This window comes from Stegodyphus dumicola, chromosome 8 (assembly GCF_044657685.1).
Source record: "Stegodyphus dumicola isolate Sdum_Otavi_A_Nest chromosome 8, ASM4465768v1".
Classification (NCBI taxonomy): domain Eukaryota; kingdom Metazoa; phylum Arthropoda; class Arachnida; order Araneae; family Eresidae; genus Stegodyphus; species Stegodyphus dumicola.
In genome coordinates, this window is record NC_140775.1 from 171515959 (window position 1) to 171538699 (window position 22741).

The 22741-nt window shown below is 33.3% G+C and overlaps 1 protein-coding gene across 6 annotated transcripts in view; it reads left to right on the plus strand.

Annotated features, from left to right (window-relative positions):
* Positions 1–22741, plus strand: part of LOC118196729 (uncharacterized) — a 102052-nt gene that overhangs the window by 65639 nt on the left and 13672 nt on the right. For 2 of the 6 annotated variants that reach the window (XR_015042806.1, XR_015042805.1), the window contains 3 exons: positions 9121–10051; positions 22337–22397; positions 22481–22549. The exons of 2 other annotated variants lie outside the window; for them this stretch is intronic. Coding sequence is in view for 1 of the 4 variants with exons in the window: in XM_085822742.1 (XP_085678868.1) it covers positions 22337–22397; positions 22481–22546 (127 nt within the window). In the remaining 3 variants the exon portion in view is untranslated. The remainder of the gene's footprint in view (positions 1–9120; positions 10052–22336; positions 22398–22480; positions 22550–22741) is intronic. 2 more of the 6 variants (XR_015042807.1, XM_085822742.1) reach the window with 1 other exon arrangement.

Below are 22741 nucleotides of genomic sequence, written 5' to 3' on the forward strand. Positions count from 1 at the left end.
TCAAACCATGGTGTATAATGTAGCCACTATTTATGCTAACGGCGCTTTGTAATTTCGGAATGCTATATCTGCATTTTATATCAAAGCTTGTGCAAACGGCAACACAAGTGGAGAAGGGGAAAGATTCCCCCCCCCAAAAACTACTGCTGGAATAAAGATAGATGAAAAAAAGTTATTCATAATTCATATTTTGGTATTACATATACTTTCCATATTTTTAACAAATATATGATTCAATTAAGTATAGACTGTAATAATAATCTACATCATGTGTGTAAATTACGTTAAAAAAACTTTTATATTCTTTTTTTTTTTTTTTTTGATAAAGGTATAATTTTTTTCCCCACCCCAAATTAGTGTCTAGGTGTATATGTAGATATAATTTGTTTGCTCCAAATGTGTGCACATTATTGTAAATGTTAACAATTATTTAATCACTATTACTATCTCATGCGAGTTTTCATTGTTTTTTTGCTCCTTTTCCTAGTGTGTTTTCCCGTAATCTGGTAAGTTCAATTCAAATTCGTTTAAAGTAGAGTTTTTCAGTTTCCTCGAATCTTTCGAAACTGGCGTAACGCGTATGTGTAGTTACTGGAAGAAATAATAATTCGAAATTCAAATCTGAAATAGTGTGATTCGTGATTCCATTTCATTTATTTGTATGTGGCAAAGCATAAGAGGAGTACGTACCTATGGAGACGGTATGTACCTTCATGGAGAACATCAAAGGAAAAACTGTGTAATATTTACTTATCATTCCATAAAAATGCTAATTTGAAATGAAATCTTGCTTCTAAATTTGACTAAAATAAATACCGGAAACTCTTGCGCAGATTTTTTAAGGTGGTGATAAATTCTTGCTTAGATTTTTAGCCCGAAGGTGTGTTAGACCCAGAGGGTTATTAGTCTCAAAACGGCATTTTGCGCCGTTTCACTTTCTGCGTTGCTTCACTTTTCAGACTGTTGCCACTAAATGTTATCGCCATGAATTATATTTAAAGAAACTTAAGTAATGAATAAACTACATGCATGTTTCTCGCATTGTGAAAAAACAACGGCACGTAGAGCCATCAAATTCTAAATAACGTAGTTCTCCAACCGAACATGGGCACTTGAAACCCCGAATTTTGAATTTGTTTTATTATGTATTTCAAATTTATTAAAAATTTAACAAGTTTTTGATTGATTAACTCAACAATTACAAAGAAAGCAATGGCAGCACTGTACGACGGAAGAAAAAAAATCTGATGTGTACACCACATGACTTCCTTGTATTGGAATATTAAATTATACGCATTTTTTCTTGCATTTCATTTAAACTTATTGGATTGAATTAAATCTACTTCGCCAACAGCGCATAAACCACAATAGAATAAATGCATTCTTTAAAATTCACTCTAGTATTTGTTTACCATTGCGACACTCTGGCGCTATATTCACTTAACAGTATTAATAATTGTATAACAGTTAACTTATGTAATAATTATATAACTGAAACTAAGTTAACTGTTATATAATCCAATAATTATATAACAGTTAACTTATATATTTCGTTCATATTATAACTCATAATGCACAAAATTTATATCATTTAAAGAATAGAATTAGCTAATCGTTGCCACATGTTCTATTCGAATACTATAATAAAGCTAGAATGATGTATAAAAGAAATTAAGCAAACAAAACAAAAAAGGAACAGTTTTTCACAGATGATTGAGTATTTCTCATTCAATTAATTCAGTTCTCACTTCGCGAGAAGGCAGAAATACATAAAAACTCAAAGTATCTATATTAAAAATTACGAAGTAAATCTTAAAAACTTATTTCCTCGAATAAATTCCAAAATGGATTAAGCATGATTTAATTCGCAATAATAAAAGAAGGCGTTATCTTTGTTGTTGTGAAGCTAAGTTTCTCTAGATTGGCAACAAATCCGCTTTTCTGCTGTTTCAAATGTAAACAAGAGCAATGGCCGCCATCAAGAAAATTATTAGGCTTAGCGGCACTTAAACAATTTTAAAATTGTCGATAATTCTAAAAATATTGCTTACAGATTTACTAAAGGCATAAAAAGCTTAACCGGAAGATAAGAACAACATAATTAAATCATTTCTAAAGCAAAAAATGTACAATTTACAAACATATAAGAGTAACGAAACTGAGATCACTGAGCCGAGTAACAGAGTGGATATATATATAAATATATTTATATACGTTCGGTGCGGCCGATTGCAGCCAAAATACGAGGTGCACATCTATATGTTATAGCAGTCCTATATACAAAATTTCAACGTTCTGAGGCTACTCGTTTTTGAGTTATGCGAGATACGTACGTACGTACATACGTTCGTACAGACGCCACGAAAAGTTCTCTTCAGAATTCATTTTAAGGTAGTTTTATAATTTTTTTGAAGGAAAAGGGTATTTTATTCTGTCCTTACGTACAGATATCACGCAAAAACATCGTTAAATTGCATTCGATAGCGGTCCAAATGGATATTTTCGTTGAAATATGCTGCCTGAAATTTTTCGCGATTGCAATACTTCCTTTTTACTTCGTACAAGGAAGTAAAAAAAAGTATCTCCAGTGCTCGAGACTTGTATTGGGAAATCTAAAGATATTCTGTATTGAAATATTATGTGATATTGCTGTTGAACTGAATTTTATGTGGTTTAACTGCAAAGAACATGATATTGAACAAATAAAGATAACAAATACATAAAACGTTAAAAAAACGCCATTTTGGGCGTAATATAAAATCGGAAAGGTTTCAGATTTTTTATTTTTAAGCAAGAATTCTTCCTTGGCTCTTTAAGGTTCGCAATTCCTGTATTTGATTGGTTTTGGTTTTATTTGTCTGAATATTGCAAAGCACATAAGCGCTGTAAGCATGAAAGGAAAGCGGAGGTTTTTGTCTTCAGAAAACTAGCTGATGGTCACGTTACAAGTGGGAAAAAAAAAACTTTAAAATATCTATGCAGTTGCCCGTTGGCCGCCATTTGAACTCGGGTCGAAATACCATCGACTGGCTAATGGGCCGAAACGGCCAAGATTAGAGTGAATTGTACATTACAGACTAAAGAAAAATAATTAACCTTTCACCTTACATAATTTTTCACACTAAAAAGCTGAACGATGTGACAGGATTGCATGCTTTAATTTATGGGGATATTTCTTAACCAATTAAAATGATTTATCACATACTATTAATTGGACTAGTTAACTAAAAAAAAAGTATTTGATGTGTGCTAACATTTTGCTGTCGTTTTATGTACTTCAGCAGAAAATTAAGATTTATGTATGTGTGGGAAGCTTGCGCATGTTTGTAACGCACATTTTAAATAAGGATTAAAAACTTCGTTAAACATAAATCACTTGAAACTCTGTTTGTCGTTTCATCTAACTGCCTGGAAATTTCTCTCCCAGTCCTCTTATTTATATCTAAATTATTTTCCGTCCTCGGCCTTCATTTTTGGTACGTTAGCTTGAATTACTGTATTCTTTACTTATTATTTCTCTCAGTAAGTAACCACTAAAAAAGTACTGTAGAATATTAGTTTGATGACCAAATACATTTTTGCTGGCATGAGTTCTTTCGTAGTCATAAAAGAACCTTGACTGTTGCCACGCTACGCTTTTTTAAGCCAATGAATAATATGATTGTAATTACTATTTGTAAAATAATAATAATAATAATAATATACGTATTATTCTAAAAATGAAAGCTGGCGGGCAAAACAAGTTTTACAACTTCTATATACACATGAAAGGAAAATGCGCAAAAACATTTCAGTATGAATAAAATCAGTTCGTTCTACCCAAGCAACAACCGATTCGTAAATAATTTTTTGTTGCCAAACCAGGAAAAAAAACTTTTGACACTGGAGGTTAATATGTACACGTATGAAGTCATGATTTAAACCAGGGTTTCTTAAACTTTTTTCAGTCGTGAACCCTTTTTAACAACCCCCAGGACCCCATAATATTTACAAAAATTTTGTGGGACCCCATAAGTTTGCGCAAATCCGACACAGGCGCGAATGAAACTGTCAGTTTTTTCACTTGTACTGTAATATACTATTGCAGTGTTAGGTCATTAACTTTAATTTCTAATTTTAAGACATAGAATATTGTGAAAATTTTAAATAAGTAACAGAGGAAATGACAGCGTCACGTGCAAAGCAAGGAAAATGAACGTTTACATTATAAAAAGAATGCGTCAAAACGTTTTCTTTTTTTTTTTTTTTCCCTGTATTGTCTTATCTTTATCTATTTTCAGATACACTGTGTACAAATATTTGGTAATTGTAAAATTATTACAATAAGTTAAAGAAATATCAAACTTTTTGGCGACCCCAGTCGCAACCCACAGTTTAAGAAACCCTGATTTAAACTTAATGTAATATAATAACTTTTTTCTCAATATCAGTAAAAGAATTAACGTGTCAATAATATTACATCGTGTCAATTATCCTAACCTGAAACAAAAAAAGTTACGAACAGCAGCTATTCATTCAAGATGCTGACATTAACAAAAAATTTTCGACATGGAATGACGTCACATGAAATCGCATGCTTTCTTCAAGGCCAGAATATGACCTTATATACTAATAATATGTTTAATGCTTGAAATCTTATTTTTATTTCAAATTTACTAAACCTTAGAAATTTTTATTAACAAAGTCTACTATTTGAAAGCGAGCAGTGACAACATTTTTCTAAATAAAGCATTTTTATTTCTAGCGCGCGAGACTGTTGCAGCTCGGGAAAATAAGTGTCAAAATTAGCGTTTTCAGAGTTTTTAATTAATATCACGGTCGATTAAAGTTGTAGGAAGATGAGAATGGTCGAAATGGTTTCACACGAATTTTTTTAATCCGGGGGTATTTCCCCGCCGTTCCGGAGGAGATGGTGTTATAAAAGTAGCTATAAAATTAGAGTTCTGCATCAGAGGAGCTGGGGGCATGGCCAATGACGTCACATAGAGGGTGGAGCCAAGGGCAACGCCATCAATGACATCACACCAGGGGATGTGGCCAATTACGTTACGAGTTGTTTTTAAGGCTGCTAGTTAAGTTGTAGACCTTCTGCTTTTCATTTAAATTTTGTTTTTCAAAATTAACAACGGGGAGCTTGGCAAACGCTAATGGCGCCCTCTAGGGATGAAAACAGAAAATGACCTATTTTGGAAATTTTTTTTAAATGTTCTGTCATCCAAAGTATAAGATCGAACCCTCAAACAAAATATCTCATCAGCTTAGTAGTTTGAAGCTTTTAACCACTAAAGCTGATGTGATGCATTCAGATTTAGGTTAAAAGGCCTATATAAGAAAATGAAATTAGAATCGGCTAGTCAATTGCAATTATGCCTGCGTCAGAAGATACCACCATTGCGGTGTGTTTATACACTGTTTTATGTGTCATTTTATCATCTATCTATATTCTTAGAGAATTTCATAAATTTCCTATTCATTTTAGTTAACATCTTAACGACAGTGGGAATCTATCATTTTTCAATAGGAAGAATATTTCTATGTGTTATGAAAATGAATTTATCATATCGGAATCCAGCTCATGTTGCAAGTTTTGGTGTTGTAGAGGCTTTATATCATTCTGCAGGAGGTAAAATTTCCCGGAAAGAGATTCAAGCATAGTTGGAGGGACTAGATGCGTATACTCTTCACAAGTGAATAGTGCTATTGGTCAGCAATTTTTGACAAGCTGATTTAGTAGACATTTCACATTTACGTGATCATAATGATGGTTATCGATATATATTAACATGTATTGACATATTATCAAAATATGCATGGGCTATTCCTCTCAAATGAGAAGATTATGTGAAAGCGTTTCAAAAAATAATAAGCGAACGTAAACCAAAATTACTTCAAACTGATCAGGGTACCGAATTTAAAAATAAAGTGTTTAAAAATTTTTTAAAAAGAAATCAAGTTAAACTTTTCAATACATTTAATACTGCTAAAGCATCTGTGGTGGAAAGGTTTAATCGCACTTTGAAAACAAAAATGTGGAATTATTTTGCGACTCGAAATACATACAAATATGTAGATATCTAGGACAAATTAATAGAAACCTGTAATGCTACTTTTCATTCAAGTATAAATCGAGCTCCCATAGAAGTAAATTCAGAAAATGAGAGTGACGTATGGTTTGCCTAGTATAGAGATCATCCGTCTAGCGTTTCTAAATGTGTATTCGCTGTTGGTAATGTGGTGCGTGTTTCCAAAATAAAGCTTTCGTAAAAGGTCTGTGAAACCAACTGGACTGAAAAACTGTTTGTGGTGACAGTGTTAAAAGACACCCAGCAGTGTATAGAATTAAATATTTACTTGGAGGCTCAGTTAAAGGAACTTTTTACGCACAATAGTTGCAGAAAGGGACATCGAAAGATGAACATCGCATTGAAAAAAATGTTTAAAGATACGTATGCGTAAAAAACAGACAGAATACTTTGTAAAGTACCGCGGTTATCTTGACAAATTTAATCAGTGGATTCTAGCTTCTAATTTACTATCCATATAAAGTGTGAGAAAATACTGCATGCGAATCATTTTCTAAAATGAGTTTCTACGTAACACTTCCGAGTGATAGGTCTATGAATTATTTTCCCGAAAATAAAATTTCACGTTTTATATGATACGTTTACAAATTCCCATTGAATTAAAAGGTATGTGGGAAGTTGGTTTGGTTGAATTGCTATATATCCGCACACATGGCATAATGCATGCTTTTTACATAGAATTAGAGTACATGATGCCGAAAAAAATTTTTTTTAAACTATGTTTAACCATTTGTAAGAGTCTGAAGAAAGTTTATATATCGTTCCATGATATTTTTAATGTAAGAAATAAATATTTTTACTTCCTTGTACGAAGTAAAAAGGAAGTATTGTAATCGCGAAAAATTTCAGGCATTCATATTTCAACGAAAATATCCATTTTGACCGCTGTCGAATGGAATTTAACGATGCTTTTGAGTGACATCTGTACGTAAGGACAGAATAAAAGACCCTTTTCTTCCCAAATTTTTTCTCCCTTTTCTTCAGTTTCTCTTTTATAAAACTGATTTAAAATGAATTCTGAAGGTTTCGTGGCGTCTGTACGTACGTATGTATCTCGCATAACTCAAAAACGTGTAGCCTCAGAACGTTGAAATTTTGTATATAGGACTGCTATAACATATAGATGTGCACCTCGCATTTTGGTTGCAATCGACCGCACCAAACGTATATAATATGTTATGGCTAAAGCCCGAAGTTCGGCCAGTTCCCGAATTGGCCGGCCATTTCGCACATTGGCCGGGGCGTGTGGCCAATGTCCGATGTACTGAAAATGAATAGCGTATATGCGACTTTGGCCGGCCACTTCCCGAAGTGCCCAGAACTCCCTGGCCAATGTTCGATGTGCTGACTGTTCGGTAGGGGGTGCAGCTGTCGATTCTAGTGTGATGTCGGCATGTACATGGTAGCAAGAACAGTGTGTTACATTTTTAGTTGCACTACCAAATGCTTAACAAATCGCTGTAGATCTAAAAATAACAAACTGCTGTGCAATTCGAAATGTTATAAAAGTTCATCTTGTAACAAGTGACGATACTGATAATTTTCTCTAATAAACTAATTTAGTAGATAATGTGATTATCTTTTTGTTTGTTTGTTTGTTTTCTCCAAGGGACAGGACATAAGAGACCAGGAGGTTTCTGATACTGTGAGATCCTTACTCACTAAAACTTCTCCCTTCAGACAACAGCCCACCTAGGGCCACCATACCTGCTTGGCCTTTGTTCCGAAGGACGATCCTTGGCGCCTAAGAGGAGCGAATTCCTCGGAAAACTCCTCTGTGGCAGCTATGTGACTGAAAAACTCAATGTGACTCAATGACTCAATGAAACATCATTAGCATTAAGGCATGCAAACACCCAAAATTTGCTCATGACCTTTTTCTTCTGACTTTGGCCGATCGCCCCATGCCATTTCGCGAACTGGCTGGCCAAACCCCGAAATCAAGGAAATCATTGTGCGGCAATATTGGCTGTTTCGCGATCAATTCGGGAACTGGGCGACTTCGGTCTTTGGCCGTAACATATATATATATTCACTTTGTTACCCAGTTCAGTGATTTCAGTTTCTTTACTCTTATATGTTTATCAGTTGGGCATTTTTTGCTTTAAAAACGATTGAATTACGTTGTTCTTATCTTCCGGTTAAGGTTTTTATGCCTTTAGTAAATCTGCATGCGACATTTGTGGAGTTATCATCAATTTAAAAGTTGTTTAAGTGAGCCTAGTTATTTTTGTGATGGCGGACATGTTAGTTTACATTTCCAACTTGGCAAAATAGCGGATTTATTGCTAATCTAGGGAAACTAAGCTTGGCAACAACAAAGATAACTCCTTCTTTTATTATTGCGAATTAAATCTTGTTTAATCCATTCTGGAATTTATTCGAGGAAATAAGTGTTTAAGATTTACTTCGTAATTTTTAATATAGATATTTTGAGTTTTTATGTATTTTTGCCTTGTCGGAAAGTGAGAACTGAATGACTTGAAAGAGAAATACTGAATCGTCTGTGAAAAAATTGTTTCTTTTTTGTTTTGTTTGCTTAATTTCTTTTATACATCGTTTTAGATTTAATATAGTATTTAAATAGAATATGTGGCAACGATTAAATAATTCTTCAAATGATATAAATTTATGCATTCTGAGTTATAATATGAACGAAATCTAACGCTGTTAAGTGAACCTAGCGCCAGAGTGTCGCTATGGTAAACAAATATAGCGAATTTTAAAGAGTGCATTTATTATATTATGGTTTATGCGCTATCAACGAAGTAGATTTAATTCAATCCAATAAATTTAAAATAAAATACAAGAAAAAATGCGTGTAATTTAATATTCCGTACAAGGAAGTTATGTGGTGTACACATCAGATTTTTTTTATTTGAAGATGCTTTTATTTTGAATCTTTAATTTTATTTTACAAGTATATTTATTATAAGGTAAGTAATGCAAATGAAGTATAAAATACTGTTAAACAGTCATCATTTTTTAATATTCTAAAAATAATTTTTTTATTTATAATTTTTTTTTCTTTTTCCAGTTTATCAACTTTGGGATTCAGGAAGAGGAATTCAACTCTCTCATGAATCAGAATTCTGGAAGAATGGAACCTCCTTATGAACAGTCTATTCCGTATATCATTTACGCTGATTTTGCCTTAATCGAAAAAATAGATACTTGCAAACATGATGCAACTATCCGCGTCTTTCACAGAAAAAATACAACATCATAAAGCATGCGAATATGCTTATATAATTGTAGGACCTGATGGAAAGAGTGTTAAAACTATAACAGTATACTGAAGTCCTATCGTGGTTGTTCATTCCATAGAAAATATTTTACGTAAAGAAGAAAAAATAGCCGAAAAATTATCTATCAACGTTGTAATAGTCTCTTTGCATGACGCCTCAAGAGGAAAAAACATTTTAAAGTGCTACTCACTGCTATTTGTGCAAAAAAAATTTGAATAATGACCATGTAAAAGATCATGATCACATTACTGGGAAATATAGAGAAGCTGTATACAATAAGTGCAATTTAAAATATAAGCTTCGAAAGAAAATTCCTGCGGTATTTCACAATTTAAAATATTATGATGTACACTTACTTATGCAAGTCGTGGGTAAAATTCAAAATCGAGAGTTTTATGTTATAACCAATATGGAAAAATATATTTCGTTTAGTATTAGAAGAAAATGGAAAAATATGAGTATCCTTAATCTTTATTAACAGTTTGCAACTCATGAACGTGTCATTAGAGAAACTTGTACCAAACTTTCCTGAAGAAAAATTTAAGATTTTACAAAATAATTTTCTTCATCATCAAAATATAAAACTATTATTACGGAAGGGGATGTATCCGTATGAATATATAAACTCCTTTGAAAAATTTAAGGAAACTCAATTGCCATCTATAGAAGATTTTCAAAGTACATTAACTGGTGAATGTATATCCTCAGATGACTGTACAGGTATACATGCTCAAACTGTTTGGCAAGCTTTTCATATAAAAATCTAGGTGAATACCACGATTTATATGTGAAAAGTGATGTTTTGCAATAAGCATAATATATTTTTAAAGCACTTACTGCATAATATTTTATGCAGTGAGTGCTTTAAAGAAATAATAAATTCTTATAGAATACTAAATTAGTTCCCAATTTAATTAGAGTGTAAATTTTGAAAGATCCCTAATTTTCGATAACTTGCAACAGTGACTTAAATTACTAATTTGCTTTGCAGAATTTTAAACTACTTGACTGCACGCAAGTATAGCTTTTAACAAAATGCTTATGTTATGTATGTGTTAGTGTATAAAAGAATGATAAATATCTTAAGGAGTCAGATACATTTAAAATGCCAAGTGAAATTTTGTATACCTATTTTGATATTCTTAATAATGTATTTGCTATTTTTATTTTACCTCCCAAATATTAAAATATTTTAATTAAATACCTTTTCTGTCATCCATATAATATTGTATATAGTTTGTACTGCCCACAGAAATAAACAAATATCTGAATAAACTTATTCAGTGTGTGATTCCACTTTTTTATAATGTTATGTTTGTTTGTATTCCACATTTCCACAGAATCATTTTCGATATCCAGCCATTGACTGATATGATAGTCCAAAATTTCTAACTTCAGTTCCTGTGGGCAGTTTCTACTGCTATTAACGAGAAGATGCGCTAATGCATTCTCCCAATACTGATTTACCATGTCAGTGTCTTGGATGCATCCCCAAAGTGCTAGTATAAAATGGTAATAATGGCTTTAATGGCTGTAGTGGGAAACAAGTATCCTATGGCATTAATTGCTGCTTGCTGAAAATCATTATGTGTTTCGGTTTCCACCCAGTGTCTACCTTTAATAGTTGAAAAATTTTATTATAAAGTTAATTCTTTCTACGGGGCATCAGAGCTACAGACACCATTTTATGTTCTTCCACTGAGCTATCCAAATCTGCATGCAAGGGTACAAGAGAAAACTGTTTCGTGGTGGTGGTGTGGTGTTTTTAATTATGGCAAAGCACACTAGGGCTATTTGCCTAAGGGGAGGGATGCCTTCGTGGAGGACTTTCTAAGGGAAACTGGCTCTTATACACGTTACACATGGAGAAAATCACGAAAACACCCATGCAGCCATGCAGTTCGCGGGATTCGAACCTCGGACCGAACTACCAGTGTTCAGCGACTTTACCGCTCGGCCGCTGGTGGGCAGAAAACTGTTTCGAACTACTGCTAAAGAAAAACCTGTCTTCCCTTTTCAGTACTAAAGATGAGAACTCTGTCTATGCTGTCATACAAAAGAAAGCTGATAAAATCGTTAGGAACATTTAAATCATTAGCGCTGACTGGTTCCAGCTTGGAACCTTGAAATTTCCTCCTTATTCTATTAAGAGGTCACTGAAAGCTTTGAAGTAGTGGTATGGTACGAAGTCATAACCTTTGTCAAACAATGTAATGATTTTTTTCATTAAAAGTTTTTAGTATTTAACCATCTTGTCTTGCTCGTTTACATGCAGTCGACAACTGAGTTTTAACTTCTGCATCGGCTACATCAGACTTACAGATACGTTTAGTAACATCTACAGTTACTTACTTTGCGTCGTCATTCACCCTTTGCATTATTCAGCTTTGCTTTTAATACATCTCCACAAGTTGTCACTGTAGAATTTGCCTTAACACGAAACTACCGATAGTGGTAGTGGTGTTATTATAGATTGCGCATGGTTTCCCTTTAGATATTTAAATAAGACTGAAACCATTTTACGTGGATGTGCTAAAAAGAACTAGGGAAAAAAGTAATAATACATAAGAAACGCTGAGAACAACCATCATAGCAGGAATGAACACTACTTAAAGGACAGTCATGTCAATAAATCATAAGGCTGATTGATTGTTTCTCACAGGCTGAGCGGAAGTGTCATTTGTTTCCATAACTGTTACATTTGTTAGAAAATTTCATGTTCTGGCAGGGAGATGTGCGCAAATGCCACTTGTACGGAATTGGCATGGGCGCAAGTGCCACTTTACTCGCTACAGTATGAATTGCATGGGATTAAGAACGGGAGAATTAACAAATGGAGTGTAAACCAAACTTTAACGATGTATATATGTTACGGTGAAACACCGAAATCTGGAGAATGTCGACTTTCACCGGTGAATGTCAACATTCACATAGTCGCTTGGTGTATGTCCGAAATATTTTCCAATGACTTACACCGGTGAATGTCGACATTCACCATGTACTAATGGTGAATGTTGAACATATAAGAATATTATATTTCCTTCTGCGTAATTCATTCGCGAAAAAACGCACTTGAGACTCAGAATAAGAACTTAAAAATATAAGAACTTAAAACACACAGTACATTCAAAATGAGAAAGGAAAATAATAGAAGTTATAAACTTACCAAATTATGTGATTCAAATCTTATTTATTGCAACAACTTAAACTATTATGACACTTTGAATTGCACAAGAGGCCCTTGCTTTTACAACTGCATTTCTTTGTGGAACACTTCCTTTTGGAATGGCAGCGTGTACATATACTCCTCTCTTTTCGATCTACACCAGAGAATATCTGTGATTGTCGACATACACCGGTGAGGGTCCGAATGTACAAGAATGTAAAGAAATATTCGATCTTTCACCGACGTATGTGGTGAATATTGACATTCTCCGGTGAAAGTCGACATTCTCCAATTTAGGTCTTTCACGGTAACATATATATTTTCAGATTTCGCAACAAGATTAAATGAAAGTGGATCAATTGTTTTATTTTATAGCTTAACTCAACTTTGCTCAGCAATGAGGTGTAAAGCTCACAAACTAAATCAAGTCATGAAATTAATAACTGAATGAAGTCATGTAATTAATCAAAAACTTTACTGTGCACAATATTTTGGGTAAAAACATTGTTAAACATTAATAAACATTGATCCATTAAGCGCATTCACGCCTCCTCGTATAAACAATAGCACCACTTTTTGTGTACATACCATCGCATGTAAATAACGTGATTAAAAATGTAATTGCATTTCACGCCTGTGCGTCGTTCTAAAATTATTTCACAGCAGCTAGCATATTGATAAGACAATGGACATTTATCGTGTAATGTTCCTGTTTCAACAAATGACTTTCTCAACAACTTTTTTAAAAGGGTAGGAATCGGGAAAGATTTATCAGTAGAAGGGTTGAGAGGATTAACAGTTGCCCATGGTTAACAGCGGATGGATCGGGAAGGATTCCGTCAGTAGGGGTTACTGATGACGAAACGAAACGCAGTCGCATGGACCTCCGACCTAAGGTTCTACACCAATCAGAGTTATATTCCATGCGACGGAAAAGAATCTATCATCTACCGCTAGCGGCATTCACTGAATCAATGATAGTAATATTACAATGCTAAATTGACAATGTCATCTATACAATAATTGTTACGTAATAATCCGTATGAAAAATAAATATACGATCAATTAATAATTACATTGTCATGGATAGGATCTATGTTGTGGAGAGTGGAACTTATATATTAACCATTTTTTAAACCTATGTCTTCTTCAATACGTCATAACTTCATATTCTTATCAGTTACACACCTAATGATGTGTGTCCGTATTATTTTTGCAGTTATCCACAGAGTAGGCCAGTCACATCAGTTCAGGCAGTTGATATTCCACAGCCCAAAGTATATGATGTTGTGTAGACTATTCAATGTTCATATAAACTGAATTCTAAGTTAACTTTTGATAAATTCCAAGTACACTTTTATTAAGTTCATTGTACAAGTAAATACTACTTGTCCACTTCGATACATCATAACTTCGTGTCCTTAACAGTTTGCACACCTCATTATGTGTGTCCACAGCAATTTCACACTATGTCGCAATTATCCACAAGGCAATCACGAAATTGCATTTGAGAAGTTCATTGTAATATGTACGCTATTTTACTATTATCCACAGAAGCAAATGTTTTGTAAATAATGACTTGGCTCCCACATGATAAAAAAAAAAAGAAGGAAACTAATTCTTATACTTTTCAATACAATTCTAAATTGTGCAAAACTACAGATTTGTTAAACAGTTCCAGTCAATACAAATTGACTAGTATAGCACATATTCTAAAATAAAACGTCTAATGGAAAACAGGAACTAATTCCCAATTAAAATAGACATAAAATACATAATTATTCAGCACATATTATATACCAATCATCATACCATAAAAATACGCATGCTTCAAATGCTGCAACTAATTTTTTATTACAGTTAGAATATTTACCAATCAAACATACTACAAATGTACATGAGAGGGGGGGAAAAAACCTGCAACTAATTTTTTTTATGGCAGTTAAAATAATAAATTTCTATTATACAATTATAAATAGCACAAATAGACGGTGATGGGGGATTGTAGCGGATGAATCGACACGGTTTTGACCATAGGATGAAACGGAAAAGGATGAATTGGGAAATTCTTATATGGCCAGTAGAAAGCTTTTTTTTTTAACCCATTGTACTCGTATATTTTCCTGTTAACGGGCTTTGTAATTTTTTACATTAAGCTTAAAATATGCAAATGAGGAATATTTGTGTTATGTCACGATTCTTTCAAGAACTTGAAGTTTCAAGAATTCAGTTACACTGTAAGTGATTGCCAACTGAATGCATACGGAATTAATAGAATCAAATGTATGGTACGTAAGACCTATAAAAATTGTAAAAATGTCTGTTTTTATTATTTATTGGCTTAAATTTTAGCTGCAACGGTTTTAAATATGTAGGGTAAATCTTAAAGCGGTACCTTAAAAACTTCAAAAGAGACTTTTATATTCGGTGGCACTGCTATAAGTAATGTCTATGTTCGTATTCGAAAGGCGACTCTGGGTTCGACGACTTGATAGTGGGTTTCAATGTTGATTTGGTATGCGCTAAGTCATACGACTATATTGTCTCGTAGATTTTTAATGAAATGTATCACAACAATACAACGGGGCAACAAACTATTACATAACGTAAATACGTAGAGCAGCGATTCTTAACTGGTGGTACGCAAGAGAAAAATAGGTGGTACGCAAAGAAACAAAGTATTTTTTACTATTAAGTTAAAAAAATCCTGTGAAGAAAAAGAACAATTAGTAGAAATTTTCTGTGATTGAGCTCTAACTGAAGATTTAAAAAATAACACACTTGTTAACTTTAGGCTGAACTGAAAAAAAGAATTTAAAGGCATTTCAAATAAAGCTAATTAATTTTTATTCCCTTTCTGTACAACCTGTCTGTGTGAACAAGGATTTTTTTCCATGTTATGTTTGGGGGGAAAAAATGCAGAACAAAACTAAAAGTGGATCCTAATTTTATGGTTAAAGCTAATATAATATGGCCAGACATAAAGAAATTGATCTCTCTTAAACAGTCCCAAATAAATTTTAGAAATAAAGTATTATAACTTAAATTTTGATAATTAAAATGGTAACCTATTTTAAATCTAATATTTTTTTGTGTGTGAATTTTTAATACAAATAGCCAACAAGCTGTGCAAATTGCAAAATATATTTTTATCGAGAAATTGAAAAATAATCATTTTAAAATGTAGTGATGGTACTAAAGTTTTTAAATTTTTGTTTAGATGGTTCGCGTTAATCAAAAGGTTGAGAACCGCTGACGTAGGGTATTCGCTTTCGATGCAACAACGCCTACTTACGATGAAAAGTTGCCACACATCCCATCTGTAATGTGTTAAGAGTTCATCAAATTTACAAATCAATAATGAATGTTCAAATCAATATAAATTACATTGCAAATTAATATATAGCATAAAAAATTTACTATATAGCATAAACAAATGTTATACAACCTTTAAATTTCAAAAGGATAGATCAGTTGGATTGGCCTTGAGTAAAGTTCTTGAGCAATATGAATCAAGCATGAATGCACATACCCATCTCCACTTTTATAAATTTCTTCTATAATTCTAAGAGGCCATAATATTTTGGATTTCGTCAATTCCTCCAGCAATACAACCTCGCCCTTTCTCAGATACCTTTCAAACGATGGATTCAGAAAACTGTTTGGAGACCGCAGATAAGGAGATAATTTTCCTTCCGTTTTCTCCAGATTTATTTCAAAAGTTAGCCTGATGCGTATAATGGGACCGAGTTTGAATCTCGGAGAAGGCATGGTAACTGCCCATCCCTCCATAAGAGGCAACGCTGGCCATCCATTAGCTGCTTCTATAATGAAATGGCCACCACTTCCGGGCCCTTGTAGTGGCGCAAGGTTTGGATATTAAATAAAGCGCCCGGCCATTAAAAAAAGGGGGGGCTTAGTCTGATACAGTTTTCTTCAAGCTAGTCTTTCTGTTAGATGGTTCATTCCTGAAAAGTTCGACGAAATGTACTGGATAAGAAACCTTCTTCTGCCCTTTAAACAAGAAATGGACAGGCATGAGAGCTTGTGGCATTTTTACTTCATTGTGGACATATGTAAGTGGTCTGTGATTCAAAACTCGCTTAGTTTTCTGAAAGAGTGGTCATAATTTTTTCAAAGTCAAGAACTCTTCCAAGAATTTTTCTTAAAGGTTCTTTGATACTTTACAAGAACCTTTCATAAAACCCCTTCCCACGAAGGCGCGTGATGCGCAATATATTGCCAAGTTTTGCCGTTTGTTGATATGAAATCTTTTAATTTTGATTCTGTTATAATTTCTGCAAATTCTTTCAGAATTTCATATGCGGTTCTGAAGCTGTTAGCGTAGTCGGAAATGATGACTTTATAATTTCCTCTCTTAGCTGAAAATCTCTTCAGTGACAAAATTTTTTTGGATTGTTAATTCAGTTCATTAATTCAATATCTTATTAATTTAATGTGCAGAGCTCTAGTCATATTGTGTGTAAACAATGCTATGTAACTCTTTTGAGGCATGTTCTTTCCTGATTTTATTAAAACTGGGCTAGTAAAATCAATACCAATTTACAGTAAAAGGAGAGTTTTCAACAGTTATATTTTGAGTCAATTTGCTAGTTATTTGTTTAGCTGGTTTTAAACTATATTTTCGACAAGGTAAGCATTTCCTTGATACTCTTTCCCCCCCCCCTACCTCTAGATTTTTTTTTTTTTTTTTTTTGTCCTCTAGAATGTCTTGTGGAATCCAAAATCTAGACCTAATTTTGGCAAGTCACTGCAACATGAAAAATTTCTTTATGCTCTCTAATAATAAATAACTATGGAAGTTTAGACTGTTTAGTAAGAAGCACAGGATGAACCTCATCCTTTGTAAATGCTTAGTCTTCTAATATTTTTAAGCCAATATCCCACTACTGTCGAGAATCAAAAGTGGAAAGATTCTTTAGGAATCGACGCACCATTTTTGATGTTCTGTAATTCTAAGTTAAATCCAATGTTTTGCTCATGTTTTATCCAGTCTACATCTGCACTTTGAAGTTCTTCTGTGATATGAGAGGACCTGGAACTGTTTGACGTTTTTGAAGTTTATCAACTAACCATTTTAACTAGTGCAGTTATTTTTAGTACTTTTAACAAGCAATTATATTTCCTCAAGTCTAAAATAAATTTAGAATTTTCTACGAAACATTTATTTTGCACTGTTATTTTGAAGTACGCTTTTTTATAAGGCCAGAATTCAGGTGGTTGGCTTAACTTGGACCGCGGCACAAATCTGGTTCGCAGTGGAATTGCAAGGGAAACTTCTCTGGAGAGGTTGTCTGAGGATTACCTTTTCCGGGCAATGAGCCCAATTATTTGTGATCTGACAAAGATTAAATTCCTACTGTCTTACTTTTTACGGAAGTTTTGTATCTACTAGATTGTCTCTTAATCCAAAACAGCGTTATCATCGAATCTGTCCAAAAATAAATAGTCATTTTAATTTCATTCATTAATTCAATCATTTTAAGTTTAAGACACCTACTTACTTGATGTTTAATTGTTGTGGATACTAAATTAATTCGAGTCTTGATAAAGTAAGACCTTTTAAAGAAGCTACACGACTTTTAGAGCAAAGAAAACTAATACTTATCCTCCCATCTGCTGATACAAGCTCTTAGATACAGCACTATTCCATAGGCTAAAAGAGATGAATCTGAAAAAGAATGAATTTCAAAGGAAATAAACTTATAATTCAAATCCAAAAAATAAGATCTAGGAATCAGAAGATCTTCAAAGAGTTCCAAAACTGCCACTTGTGATCCAGTGAAGATAGAAGTTTGTTGTCCTAGTATAGATCATGACTCCATGGTTCTTGGAGAATATTTTTCAGCTTTCTGATGAAAGGTCCAAGAAATCCGATAGGATCATAATTATGAACGATTATTCGAATAATAAAATTTTTAGAAACAATCCCATTATTGACAAACTTTGATAGTTCTTTCACGTTAAAAGAAGTACTGTCTTCAGCTGGATCTCAAACTAGACCCAGCACTTTGGATGGTGAATCGAGGCCTTTGTATTCGAGCTCATTTCCTCATCGATGTCGAACTCAACATCTTTCCACACTTTCGACATTTAGGCTGGTTTTCCATTTTCGTAATATCGTATTGCCTCCTTTAAGAATTTCCACACTTTCAGTCGCATCTTCATCTCCAGTTAAATTGTCTACATGAAACCATTCTGACAATAACTTGCAAGTATTGGGAAATTTCTGTTTACATTTACCAAAATGATATTTCGGAGCTAATGACATGAATTAAAACCAGTATTATCAGTTCAGAAAATTTCTATCTAGAATATCGATCAAAATTTGTAGCTTGTTTTACATCGGTATATATATATATATATATATATATGAGATTACTATCTGCTAAGGGGGAGAGATGCCTTCGTGGAAGTTTTTCTAAAGAAAACTGGCTCGTATACACGTTATACGTAAGAAAAACTACGAAAACGTCCATGCAGCCAGCACGTTTCGAACCTCGGACCGAACTACGTGTTCAACTACTTTACAGCTGGACCGATGGTGGGCCCTTATATCGGCTGTGAACGATTTGCCAAAATTTTTGAAATCGCTTCAAATAAATTCGGGTATAAATTTAGTACTTTAAATAAACAGTCATTAATCGAAAGCTGTCGTCATTCATGAGATGATCCGTCAAATACCACCTAAGTCGAGTCGCAGATTTATCCTCACCAATGATCGCATGGTGGGGTAAGTAGAATGACTATTCAGAACATGACAGCTCGCCATCGGACGATGAGTTCTTAGTGATACTTTCCTTATGGTACTGATCAATTACCCTTTTATGATTCTAAAAAAATCTGATGTGTACACCACATGACTTTCTTGTACGGAATATTAAATTATACGCATTTTTTTCTTGAATTTCATTTAAATTGATCGGATTGAATTAAATCTACTTCGTCGACAGCGCATAAACCACAATAGAATAAATGTACTAAAATTCACTATATTTGTTTACTATAACGACACTCTGAGTGCACAAAATTTATATCATTTGAAGAATTATCGTTGCCACATGTTCTGTTCAAATACTATAATAAAGCTAAAACGATGTATGAAAGAAATTAAGCAAACAAAACAGAAAAGAAACGGTTGTTCACAGACGATTTAGTAATTCTCATTCAATTCATTCAGTTCTGACTTCGCGACAAGGCAAAAATACATAAAAACTCAAAATATCTGCATTAAAAATTACGAAGTAAATATTAAACGCTTATTTCCTCGAAAAAATTCTAGAAAGGATTAAGCATGACTTAATTCGAAATAATAAATGAAGGCGTTATTTTTGTGTTGCGAAGCTGAGTCTCTCTAGATTGGCAACAAATCTACAATTCTGCTGTTTCAAATGTAAACAAATATGTCCGCCATGTTATTTAAAACTTAACCGCACTTAAACAGCTTTTAAATTGTTGATAATTGTACAAATATTGCTTCCAGAATTACGAAAGGCATAAAAACCTTAACCGGAAGATAAAAACAACATAATTCAATCATTTTTAAAGCAAAAAATGTACAATTTACAAACATATAAGAGTAAAGAAACTGAGATCACTGAGCCGGGTAACAGAGTGGATATATATATAAATATATTTATATACGTTTGGTGCGGCCGATTGCAACCAAAATACGAGGTGCACATCTACATGTTATAGCAGTCCTATATACAAAATTTCAACGTTCTGAGGCTACTCGTTTTTGAGTTATGCGAGATACGTACGTACGTACATACGTTCGTACAGACGCCACGAAAAATTCTCTTCAGAATTAATTTTAAAGCAGTTTTATAATTTTTTTGGAGGAAAAGAGTCTTTTATTCTGTCCTTACGTACAGATATCACGCAAAAATATCGTTAAATTGCGTTCGATAGCAGTCAAAATGGATATTTTCGTTGAAATATGCTGCCTGAAACTTTTCGCGATTACAATACTTTCTTTTTACTTCGTACAAGGAAGTAAAAAAAAAAAAGTATCATTTCTAAATCTCCTAACCAAATCTTCAAAACGTTTCCGAGCCACTTCTGTATTATTCGCTAACGTTTTCTGCACATCTCTTTTCGACGGCAACTATGCACAACTATGCAACTATGCATCTTCCATCTAAGAGCTTAACTACAATCATTAAATTCCTCAAGTATTTCCTCTTCGATGAAATTCAAACACTCTGTTTCTTTGTTTGTAATGCCTAAACTTTCCAGTTCCCCAAAACGACTGAGCCGATACAAAGCTTTGATCACCAAAACTAAGTTAACGGACCGATGAGATGCGGAGAAACAAAGAATACAGACTCTCGTTTGTCCTAGATGATCGGTGAGCCCGGTCTGGGCCCACTTAGGGTTCGCCGTTTGATTTTAGGTAAGAATTCAAGGTAAAAATTTAAAACTAATATAGAATAAGGAGATTAGCATATAGCCAAAAAAATAACACAGAAGTTTCTTTTCAAACAATTCCTTTTATACCCTAAAAAAAATCTGGAAGATTTCTTTGAAAAATGAGGGTCTTAAAAAACTAAACATGGCTAAAATATATGGACTGGTTTGTGTTGAGCTGCCATCTACTATAAATAAAGAAGGTTCAGAGTAACCTATAAATCCTTTTTCATTCAATTTTTCTGTGCGTACAGAAGGAAATTTTTAGGTGTGTCCAAACTGGACACACTGTGCCGCAAAGGGTTAAGCAGATAACACTGGTGTGCTTTGCCATATTCTACCAAACCAAACCGTGTATTGATTATGCTATATACACGTTATAGTTGTATACTGATTTGTTTATACTCGTATAATGCTGGCCGTAGTACATATAATAGTACATATAATAGTTATGTGGATGACAGATAAGGTATTTTATTTGAATATTTGGAATATTTAAAAAAATAATAATAATCTGAAAACTTTCAGATTTTAACATTACGCCCAAAGGACCTTTTTTTAAGGTTTTGTTTGTTACCTTTATTTATTAAATATCATGTTCTTCGCACTTAAACCATGAAATTTAATTCAACAGCAATAAAGCAAAAATAATTTTAAAATGAGAATATCTTTAGAATTTCCGGTACACAGTCTCGCGCGCTGGGGATAATTTTCTTTTTTCCCCATACAGTGTTGCCATTGCTCGCTTTGAAATCGATTACGTTATTCAAAACTTGATGACTGTAGGTATCGTTGTTTTATCACAATGAGAGGAACATACATACATTTATGCAGATACTTCATTATTTAATTTCTTTAAATATAATACATGGCTGTTTTATTTGGTGACAGCAGTTTGAAAAGTGAATCAATGCAGAAAGTAATCGACGCAAAACGCAAATAATAGCCCTTCTGGAGTATTAATTTCCTTCTGTATCATTAATTTTTCCGTTTGGCCTAATTATCAAGGATATCGAAATAAATGTACAAAATTTCACAGTTATAAAGATACTGATCTTTAAAATATGTTATAAATCAAGATTGGTTGTAATAAAAAAAATAATAAAGATGTGGTTTTATGCACCACTGCCGCTAAATTATAAAAACTATTATTATACATGCAGTAATGAATGGTTCTTTTATGCATGTGTCAATGTATTTTGATTTGTGCGCAAGTGCTCTAACCCGGAGATTTGAAACCTGGTATTTCGACCCGGGATCGAATTCCCGTGGATGAACTGGCTGCATGGTAGATTTTGTGGTTTTTCCTTTGTATGACATAAATGCGAGCAAGTTTTCCCTCAAAAAATTCTGTCCAGCTTTTCACGTATTATTTAATTACAGACTTTAATTCTTTTAATTTATAGGCCCAGTTTTCTTGGTTATCCCTATTGCCGAGAGTATCAATCGTCGGCTGTTGGACATTTGGTGCGTATTTTTTTAGGGTATTCTTTCCCCCAAATAATCTTCATTTTAATTAACAGTATTTATATTTCATTTTTTATTTTTAGTACATGAATGACGCAAACGCCCTCATTCGCGAACTTGATGTACCTAACTGTGGCCTGAACATGTAGGATGTAAGTATATATTGATTTGTGGTACTTTAGAACCTCTTCTATTGTCAGGCAGTACTCACCAAACAGTTTTCTCCAAGAAGATATGTACGTCAAAGTGATATTTACGACAAGAAAACATACATTCGTCGTCAGGTTATTTCGATTGTGGTAAAACTTTACTAAACATAACAACTAAATCTCTTAAAGTTAGTT